Source organism: Primulina eburnea, chromosome 7 (genome assembly GCF_022965805.1).
Source record: "Primulina eburnea isolate SZY01 chromosome 7, ASM2296580v1, whole genome shotgun sequence".
NCBI lineage: Eukaryota > Viridiplantae > Streptophyta > Magnoliopsida > Lamiales > Gesneriaceae > Primulina > Primulina eburnea.
In genome coordinates, this window is record NC_133107.1 from 18,406,515 (window position 1) to 18,417,968 (window position 11,454).

At 37.7% G+C, this 11,454-nt stretch overlaps 1 protein-coding gene and 1 long non-coding RNA gene across 2 annotated transcripts; both read right to left on the reverse strand.

Moving 5' to 3' along the window:
- Positions 1 to 7,907: 7,907 nt before the first annotated feature.
- On the reverse strand, positions 7,908 to 9,005 carry LOC140836175 (uncharacterized). Its single transcript, XR_012118999.1, has 3 exons — positions 8,721 to 9,005; positions 8,583 to 8,615; positions 7,908 to 8,102 (listed from the first exon to the last, which is right to left on the reverse strand). It is a non-coding gene; the product is annotated as an uncharacterized lncRNA (long non-coding RNA).
- A 721-nt stretch (positions 9,006 to 9,726) lies between these two features.
- On the reverse strand, positions 9,727 to 10,913 carry LOC140835754 (uncharacterized). The gene is made up of 2 exons (XM_073201161.1): positions 10,429 to 10,913; positions 9,727 to 10,183 (listed from the first exon to the last, which is right to left on the reverse strand). Exons 1-2 carry the CDS (start codon positions 10,911 to 10,913, stop codon positions 9,727 to 9,729), a joined length of 942 nt encoding a protein of 313 aa, XP_073057262.1.
- Positions 10,914 to 11,454: the final 541 nt, after the last annotated feature.

An 11,454-nucleotide genomic window follows, 5' to 3' on the forward strand; every position in this document is an offset into this window, starting at 1 on the left:
TCTCTTCTTTCCACAATCTCTCGGAGGATGTGGTACTTTCTCAATACATGTTTGGATTTCTGATGATACCTTGGCTCTTTTGCCTGAGCTATGGCTCCTGTGTTGTCACAAAACACCAGGACAAGAGCAACTCCATTAGGAATGACACCGAACTCTTGGACGAAATTCCTTAAACAAACAGGCTTCTTTGCTACAGCTGATGCAGCAATGTATTCGGCCTCAGTGTTGGAATCTGCAGTACTCTCTCGCTTGGAACTCTTCCAAGAGATATCAGCACCATTGAGCATGAAAAAAAACCCAGAGGTTGACTTTGAGTCATCGATTTCGCTTTGAAAGCTAGAGTCGGTATAGCCTTCCAATTTCAGTTCTCCACCCCCATAGACCAAGAACAACTCATTGGACCTTTTCAAATACTTGAGGATGTCTTTCACAGCTTTACAGTGTGGGAGACCAAGGTTCTATTGATATCTACTCACTACACTTAGTGCAAAAGCAACGTCAGGACGTGTAGATATCATTCCATACATGATACTACCAATTGCAGATGCATAAGGAATGCTTGTTAATATATAAATCCACAAATTTCATTTTGATTATTTTTGTTAATTTGGACCCTAGGATATTGGACAGAACGGTTCGTGCTCGAGTGCGATAATTTACTGCCCGATCACGGTAAATTGACACTCGGGGGACAAAACGTCTCGTGCTCAGGCGCCAGATGTTAACGCCCGAGTGCGAGTTCGGTGGACAGATAAGAACAAGTTTTCTTCTTCCCTTTCCTCATTTCCTTTTGTTGAGACTTAGAGAGAAAAGAGAGAATTTGATTTTCTACCTTCTGAATCTACCTCGAAACGTTTTCCAAACTTGAAAAAAATATAGATTTGGAATCCTCACATCGAGAGCTTTATTTTGAGGTAAGTTTCTTCTAGTTTTTTCACCTTTATTTATCGAAGTGCTAGAATAGCATGTATTTGAAGTCGAGATTCATATATGTGGTGAAATAACTGACAAGAAACTAATTTTTGAAGTCGGAATTGAATAATGTTATGAGTTTGATTTGATATGAATTTTCAAAGTTTTAAAATATATTTGAAACTTATATTATTGATTTTGAATGATGTTATTAATTGAAATGAATATGTTATTGATGTAGATAGATTATTAATGTTGATATCTTCAGGCTACATCGACTGGAATGAAAAATTGAGATATGTTTGATCGAGTAACATACGATAGGTATCTGTATCATATGATATATGTTTGAATGATTTGATTGAGAATATATGTCTATATGCCTTATTTTTTGAGTTGATGTGGCATACATGACATTCACGTTGAGCTATGTTCCTTGGATACTCATTATGATTGAGATTTGATTATGGGGTTTGTGAACACGATGCTATGTTTGGCATTATGTGGCCCTTAAAGCATAGTCATTATTGGCCTCGATGATTGATTGAGATTGGGATTTGATGGCGCTTTGTCGACGATATCATACGATTATCCCTGATTGAGGTCGGTGTGCTAGCTCTAGCATTGATTTGATAGCGATTTGTTTGATTCTGACATGTGCTCAGTGGATGTGCATTTGATCTGATACCTCCACGACATACATGCACTGCATACAATATACCATTGTTTAGATACTTGTGGTATATATTGTGATTGTTTCAGACTGAGCTTTGCTCACCCCAGAGAGGGCTGTTGTTGTCTTTGTATGTGGACAATGACAGATACTCCGGGATATCAGGAGACCGGAGAGGGTGCTTCTGGAGGTAGTCACAGGTTGAGATGAGATTTTATTTTTTTTTTTCCAGTGTATATATGTATCTATATACCAGGACATGTCCCAAGGATATGAGTTGTTTGTATGTGGTTGGTTTTGATTATGTATGGGCATATTTTATGATATGATGTGAAATACTATTTTTAGAATTCAAACAAGATATTTTGGGCTCATTGTAAAGAAAATTTTAACTCGTTTTCCACTGTAATTAATTAACCCTAATCAAATGACATTGTAATAACGATTAGGAGTTAAGGGCCCCCACATTGTTTAGTGGAATATCTTTCAATTTAAAATTGTAGAGATTGTTTTCAAGTTCTCCCGTATTAATCAAAAATTCATTCTTGTAAATGTTGCAAACATATTTGCTAAATAAACAAGAATATCCATCTGTATCAAGCATAGAAATGGAAACATTGTTTTTCACCAACTCAGGTACAAACATAACATCTTTCAAAATTAACTTAAAATCATTGTTCAACAATAAGTAAGCATCTCCTACGACCTGGGCAGCAACTCTTGCTTCATTTCCCATCCTCAAGAATGTATCACCTTCCTTAAGTCTTTTACTTCTTCCCATGAGGTGTAAATCATTAAAGAGATGTGAGCCACATCCGGTATCTAATACCCAAGAAGTAGAGTTAATTGAAATGTTACTTCAATGTAGAACATACCATTTCCAGAACCTTTCTGGGAAAGATATTCTCTGCAGTTACGTCTCTAATGTCCAGGCTTCTTGCAGTGATGACATACATCAACAGTATTGTCAGGATTAACTGGTATGGCAGTCACAGCGGGACTCAGAGATTTCCTCTTCAAGTTCACGATTGGGACGTTGGAAAGAACGTTTCTTTCCCTTCCCATCTGGATCAATCTTTGTACCAGGTGAATAACTCACATAAAGAACTGAATTCTCTTTCTTGATGGTGGACTCAAACGTAACAAGCAAATTAACCAACTACTCAAGAGTAGGTTCTAGCTTGTTCACGTTGAAATTCACCACAAAAAAAGCAAACGAGCTAGGCAGTTACAAGAGCAACACGTCAGTGGTAAACTCCAATGTAAACACAAGATCCATGCCAATGAGCTTGTCCACAAGCCCAATCATCTTTAGGCCATGCTCATGGACCGAATCCCCATCTCGCATGCGTAAAGTTATTAGCTCATTGACGATCGCATGCCTCAGATGCCGTGTTTGCTCAACAAATAGTTCTTTGAGATGCATATGAATGTCAGCAACATTCTTTGCATCGACAAAACGCCTCTGCAGCTCATCATTTATAGAAGCCTGCATATAACACCTGGCTCGCAAGTCATGGTCACACCAATCTTTGTAAGTATAAAATTCCTCAGCAGTGCAGCTAGTCGGAGCCTCAACAGGAGGCGACTCGGTGAATGTATATGTTATCCTTTCAAAAGTCAAGACGACTTTAGGTTTCTTAGCCAATTTAGGTAATTAGGTCAAGTTAAAATATGTTTGCCTAGTATAGCAGATAAGGGTTGTGTATAGAAGACATTGTCAAATTTGTACTGAAAAATAAGAACATATAAATTTTAATGACTATTTTAAAATATTTAGTAATATATAAAGTATGGACTTTTACTTCATAAATTTTTCTCTCCCACTGTTTTGACATCTTTCACTACCCTCTAGTGAAAACGGGAAACTCCTTCCCTCAATAGGTATGTAAGGTCCAATTAGCAAATTCTGATCCCGAATAATATCAGCCAATTATAATTTCTAAAATGTAGTTTCCAACTGCATCTCCGTACAACCCTCTACGTAAACTTTTGTCTCACATTTGATTAGGACCCAATAATATGACATCGTTCATCTTTAGGTGTCAAGCCTTACCCATCGATGTTGAACCTTAATGGACGATCGCCATGAGTTTCCTCAATAATATGAGCTGAAATCATGGGAATTCTACGTAGTTCACATCACCATGTCAATGGATGTCATGACTTGCCGGCGTCCAGTGCTCCACCAATAATATGAGCTGAGCCCCTGAGCACGGGTAGCGTTCATCATGCACCCATTGTCGATGGAAGACATGGAAATTATAAACAAATTTATAATTCTCCTTTTCGGGATTTATATAAATTTTGAATCTTATTAAAAATGAGGTTTTTTTCTTTAATTTTGAAAGGTCTCATCATTAATTTTATTTAAAAGCTTACCATGTTTGATCGTATTTTTTTCAGATTCATGAAACTTTGTTATTATCATAATCACATACTCATTATTTATAATATATCATGCATATATTATAAACAGTAAGCTTAACAAGAACGATCAATCGTCCCAACACTAATGACCTGTGTGAGCCAAACACGAGCCTAGGTCCAATCCTAGGGTATGCATGGGATGCAAATGCATAATTACATAAGCTTTAAATATTTACATGTATTTGATCTTCATAATCATCAAGGCCAACAATCTTCCAATCTAGATATTCCATTATACTAATATTTACAAATAAATATCCATGGCAAATAGGGATACATCTCATGGGATGGGAACGAGCCATAAACCAAGCCCACTTATAAATTGATAATTATTACAATTATTCACCACAAAATATCATATCATACACCTAGAAAATTGGGATTGGGCTTTTAATCATCCTTCATGCATAATATCACATATCATACACCATCAATTAATTATCACAATAATCAATTGATCCAATATTATATATCTTGATCCAATCACTAACCGCCACGATTATAAATTAAATCAATAAAGTAAACAAACTCTTTGTTCACTTTCTAATTAATTTATTTATAACTGAATTTCTTTTAAATCACAATTTACAATAAATAATTAAAGTCCAACTTCAATTATTTATTTTATGAGGAAATATATACATATTTTGTAGATTTAAACTTAAGGGCCCAAAAAGACATATTTCACAAAAACATTTAGCCCATTTAAATTTCACAAAATATGTCATCCATCTTAGGATCCAACAACTTAAGGCTCATGACACTTTGATATTCAAAAACAATTTTGGAAACCCTAGCCGTCATCGTCGTTGTCGGAGCTCCGTCATGGGATTCCTGCCAACACAAATTTCTTTTTTATTATTTTGTTGGGGTGTTTCAGGCAGCCCCATCCGGCTCGAAATGGGAAGCCTGCCAAAAGTGGGCAGCAATAATGCGCCGAAACACCCCCAAAACCCGGCCTTCGATTCATTGTTTCGATTTCTCATGCGGTTAGAAATAAGTTCTCAATATAATATCATGTATTTGCTCCAAAAAAATTTACCTAAGTTCCGATACCACTTGAAAGGAATCGGTTACGGGTGTCCAGAATAGCAACGGAATTTTCGAAAAATCATATTTTTCAAGCAAGAAATTCGATCACCCCTTATTGTGTGTAGCAAATAACGAAAACACAAAAATGACATTCATTGTGTGTTAAGAAATGTACATATCAGTCTCAAAGATTGATGATGTCTCCAACTAAGATGATAAACAACTTAGCTCTTCAATGGTAGACAAGTCTACAAGCTTCTCTTGAGCGCTCATTTCTCAAAAAATCAAGCCCACTACCAACAAGCTAGAACCACCTTACACTTGCACTAGAAAATGTAAGGATTTTTTTTTTTTTTGAGAAGTTTGCTTTCAAAACATCAAAATTAAGATGCAAAAATATTGAAAACTATAGAGGAAATTTCGGCCATGGTGAAGGGAAGGAAGGGGAAGCTTTTTCTTGGTTGTGTAAAAAGTGTTGTGTATTCCAGAGGCATGCCAGCCTTTAATTTAAAATGTTGACTCCCAACCTTTCACCTTCCTAGCATGTTATTTGGGTTCGTAACATTTACAAAGCCCATGAAGTATTATTTTAATATCTCAAACATATTGGAGATCAATTAAATCTTACTTGATTTTTTCAAGGCCACTATTTCAATAATTATTTTCATTTGGGCTCTACAAGACCCAATGTCATTTATTTAATTCAAAACTTGAATTAATTTAATTATTTGGACTCTACCAGGTCCATTAGTTTTTAATTAATTCAGCACTTGAATTAATTTAATTAATCCTTAACAATGTTTATGAAAATCAAAATTTTCAAATACAATATTTATTTGGCCAACTTTTAATTTAGGAACATTTCCACAAATTAAAAGTTACATTCCCCTTATATAAGTCATACTTCTAATTTTTCTTATGCTTATAAACTCCTTTATAAGTCGTTCAACATATTAAACTAATTTCATTCTCAACGGGATCTAGAAAGCTAGTACTTCTGTGGCCCTCATTAGTTCAATGATACAACCAGCAGTGGGTTCACATCTCAATATGATTCAGTACTAAACATATCCTTATATGAAGATACCTCAATTGTCTCATTCTTACTTATCAACTCCTTGATAATAAGAACGTTAGAACTCAAGTCTGGTAGTAACCAACAAATCATGTTAAACACCTAGCAGTGTTGCTTACAGGATTCCCTTGGTATTAAATGATAGTACTTGCAAGAACCATTCCATTATTGTTAGCATACAGTACAGTCCCTTCATCTCATATATCCCGACCAATTCGACAACCATTGGTATATCGAGAGCTGTCAAAAAATCAATACTATTGTCATGTTGTAATTTCATCGATGGTTTATTCTAAGAAACCCCTTTTTTAATTACCACCAACACTCTGATCAGAGATTTCAAACTAATTATACATGAGATCACATAGGATATCCATACCCGAAGGTAAGCGGTGAATCCCTGATTACAATGCATAGAATCCTATATGTTTCAACAAAACACCCAACCTTGCCACCTGATGACCCCCTATGGGTTGGTAAACAAGTCAAAGTGCAATGCTAGCATATAGAGCCACAATGTTGTCTCGGATCATAAGGACTAATGGTGTAAAACTATAAACTAAGATGTTTCCACTCGATAAGTGAGAACCACTTGGAAAGTCTTATATGGAGGGGTTTTCAGTGCACTCTACAAGGAGCACCTATCTGCATGCTCGGACATCACTATGTCCTCTACCAATCAAACATGGTACTCACATCGTAGATACTAGTCTCAAACTCGAGCGGCCTTTATCCTTCTTAGCGGCGGCTGAATCGACTAGGAACTGTTTAGAATATACAATATTCCAAATATGAGTTTCATGATACTTATCATATTAGAATCTCATATTCTTTCTACTATTTTTATATTCAAGGACTTTATCTATGCAACAAGCATGGGTATAAAGATAAAGATGTTTCAAAACAATAATTTCAAATATTATTAAAATAAATATTGTTTATACATAGATTTTCAATGTGAACCCTCGGCCAACACTTGGCTCGATGGGCACCTACTCTAACAATCTTCGATTTGCACTAGAGCCAACTGTCCATATGCTTCAAACCCATTGATTCGCGATGCTTTTCGAATAATACTCCAGGTAAAGTCTTAGTTAGTGAATCAGCAACATTATCTGCGGAGCCGACTTTGTCAATCGACACTTCTTCTCTTTCCACAATCTCTCGGAGGATGTGGTACTTTCTCAATACATGTTTGGATTTCTAATGATACCTTGGCTCCTTTGCCTGAGCTATGGCTCCCGTGTTGTCACAAAACACCGGGACATGAGCAACTCCATTAGGAATTACGCTTAACTCTTGGACGAAATGTGAACACTCGTCCAACACTTGGCTCGCAGGGCACCTACTCTAACGCGGTTATGGGCTAGAGTTTCAATTTGAACCCTCGGCTAGAGTTTCAATATGAACCCTCGGCCAACACTTGGCTCAACTGGCACCTACTCTAACACGGTTATGGGTTGGAGAGGAAAGGCAAGGGCTGAACGATTTTTAGGTTCAACAAAGGCTAGGCCACGGTTTTGGGAAGAATCCAAGGAGGGGGCCATACGAGGTGCTTTACAGGCAAGGGGTTGGGCTCGTGATGGTCATTGCATCGAGTCATAATGGTCCACGCACGGCTGGAGAGGCTAGGAGGGGTAGGCGCACGATTAGGGCTCAACCTAGCCGAGGCCATCTGCAAGATGGAAACCCATGCACGTCCTGTAGCGCCCTTACCCGAGCCACTACTAAACAAACTAATAAACATGCAACATTAAACTTAATAAAAACAATTAAACAGCGGAAACCAAATACTTAATCATCTTACAACCCGAACGAAAATAAAACAATAATATCAGTCTTAAACATTAATACAACCATAACGAAAACATAATTCTGAACAAGAAAACGATAAACCACATAAAACTTCCACTGGATCACCACCGAAAACCCAATTTCTCTAGCCACTGCCCTGATAGTCCAAACCGTCCAACCTAAGACCTGCCCCGTAGAATGGGATGCCCAAGATGAAAACAAGGACGTGAACGACAATCGCCGAATACGAGAATGTACGAGTATACAAACTGATATGATGCTTACAAAATGAAATATGATCGGATATCAAGGATCAAATAAAGAATCTCATGCTTAGTCTACAAGCGCCTGAGTGTGTAATCTCTCATCTTTCCTAGGCATGTTTTGGCTCCTACACTCATCATCAAGACGTGGACCTAAAATGTCCAGGTCATCAGAGCATGCGGGTTCCGTCGGATTCTGTAGCTCTCGATGCTCTATCGTCCACAATATAGAATAGGGCTGAGCAGCCCCAACAAATGAGGTATATCTCAAAAGATATCATCTCAACACGATAAGTAATGCATAATTTTTAAAAGCAGTCAAACATGTATCATGCAACAGATAAATATGCAACATATAAGTGTGTATACTACGCTTGGATATCTCAGTCAGTTAATCACATACCTTACTAAAATAATCTGACAGAAATCTCTGAACCTAGACAATACTAACATAATGAAATCACTATCAAACCAGATCAAACATGCAACAAGGTTCTCCCTAATGATCCTTAAATCACTATTTAAGGCTTTAGGATTATACATGCGTCCGTCGTCAGCCCGCTGATGATGTATCGATCTCAGTTCACCGACCCCTCCTTGAGTCGACACTAGCTCCGAAACTTCTCGACACCAAAGTGCCCTAGAAACGGGCTAGAATACCTAAGGTATATGACTAGAACTCTCTTTGAAGAATGTGGTGTAGGAACCAAAAGAATTCAGCTTCCATTCATAGGCAGCATCCGGACTATTTCAGAAAATCTGAATCAATCTTATTTGCCATGTGTCAGAATCTCATTTGTCTAGTTGGATTTATCGGGATAATGTAATCTGAAGTAGATCGGGTTATCCTTTTTTAAATTCGGTATATCCCAACAGCTTGATCACGAATTTATCAATTCCTCAATAATAATTAATTAACAAATCTTTATTCATCTATTAATTAATATTTCATTCAAAATAAAGATTCGGGTCATTACATCCTACCCTCCTTACAAAGATTTCGTCCTCGAAATAAAAACTGATGTACAATACAACTGAATAAAATACAACTCATGATTACAAAGATACAACTCAAAACAAATGTGGATACTTTGAGCGCATATGACTCTCTAACTCCCAAGTCGCTTCTGCAGTACCTCGTCGTTGCCATTGCACTAGAACAAGTGGAATGGTCTTGTTTCTGAGCTTTTTCTCTTTCCTACCCAGGATTAAAAGCGGCTGCACGACATAATTCAAGTCTTCTTCAAGTTGAACATATTTTGGATCTAGAACGTGTGATTCATCTGCTACATACCGTCGTAGCAACGATACATGAAAGACATTATGAATGCTTGGCAGATACAGCGGTAAAGCCAATCGCTACGCCAAATTTCCAACACATTCCAAGATCGCAAAAGGTCCGATGAATCTTGGGGCTAATTTTACCTTGAGTGCAAATCTCATTACCCTGTGAATGGTGAAACTTCAAAGAAAACTTTTTCCCCTGACTGAAACTGTAGAGGTCTACGCTTGGTATTTGTGTAACTCGATTGACGATCTTGTGCAGTTTAAATTCTCTTCTTGATCAATTCCACTACTTCAATACCTTGATGCAATAATTCAGGTCCTTGCACCTGTCGTTCTCCTACTTCGTCCCAAAACAATGGAGTCCGACAATGTCTACCATATGCTTCGAACGGAGCCATACCAATGCTGTTGTAGTAGTTATTGTTATATGCAAACTCCACAAGCAGCAGATGATCATGCCATGATGGTCCAAAATCCAAAGCACAAGCACGCAACATGTACTCGAGTGTCTGAACAGTCCTCTCAGACTGACCATCGGTCTCTAGACGATAGGCAGTACTCAGACTCAATGTCGTCCCCAACACGTTTTGAAAACTTCCCCAGAACCTTGAGGTAAAATGTGGATCTCTGTCACTGACTATACTTGTTGGCACACCGTGATAATTAAGAATCTCTTGGATATATAGTCTTGCCATGCAATCGAAACTGTATTCCCGACTATACGGAATGAAATGTGCTGACTTATTCAGTCAGTCCACAACAACCCAAATGGCATCACAATTCTTAGAAGACAATGGCAAGTGGGTGACAAAATCAATCATCACATGCTCCCACTTCCACTCAGGGATAGGAAGATTCTGAAGTAATCCTCCTGGTCGTCGATGTTCAGTTTTCACTTGATGACAAACTCAACACTTGGCTACAAACTGGTAAACACTTTTCTTCATACATTTCCACCAAACCTGGTCTTCAAATCCTTATACATTTTCATGCTTCCAGGGTGGATACTCAAATTTCTCCTACGGGCTTGAGATAAAATCTCGTCTCTTAATTTAGAATCTTCTGGAACTACGAATATTCCTGACAGACACAAGGTTCCATCTGTTTGGAACACAAAGCCATATGTGTTGTCTCCGTTTGCCAACCTTGCTAACTGTTGTTTCAACTCTTTCATCTCCGTTGGTGCCAATCTATAAAGAGCTCTAGAGATAGGTTTGGTCCCTGGTACCAACTCTATTTTCACTTCCACTTCCCTCTCTAGAGGAAATCCGAGAATTTCATCGGGGAAAGTATCAGGAAACTCATCGACTGCTGGAATGTTCTTCACGTCAATTACATCCTTCGATACGTCAACAACATAAATGAGGTATCCTTCTCCACCTTTCGCTAAAGCCCGTTGTGCCTTTACAGCAGACACTACTGGTGTAACGTACCGTACTTTTACCATTCAAAATTTGCGGAAAAATTAAAATCTTCTTAAACATAAAATAACCTTCAAAGTTTGCCATAAAATATCTCAACCAAGTCCCCCATAAGACATGGTTGTTCAAAATAACTACAATAAAATTTGCTCACAAAAGGTTTGCTTAAAGTATTTCCATCAAAATATGAAATCAGAGTAATTTAACTTTTGCATAAAACTTAAACATGGCGGTCCTCGGGTTTAGCCTCCCGCTCAGTCCAAGCCTGCCCCTGGGTCACCGCCTCCTGTCACCTCAACAACATACTCACCTGCATCGATCAAGTCTAGTGAGTCTAAAGACTCAACACGTATAAACAGGAATAACGAGTATTACGTAACAAAACCACATGCAACTTTAAAATAGAGCGTACATACTAAAACTTGAACTTGTATAACGTAACTTGAACATACGTACATACATAGACGTGCCATAACTTGAAAGCTTTCATAAACAAGCTTGCATAACTGAACGTACTTAAACATACATGACTTTATTTTGCATAGAGGCATGTTTCAAAGCAAGTGA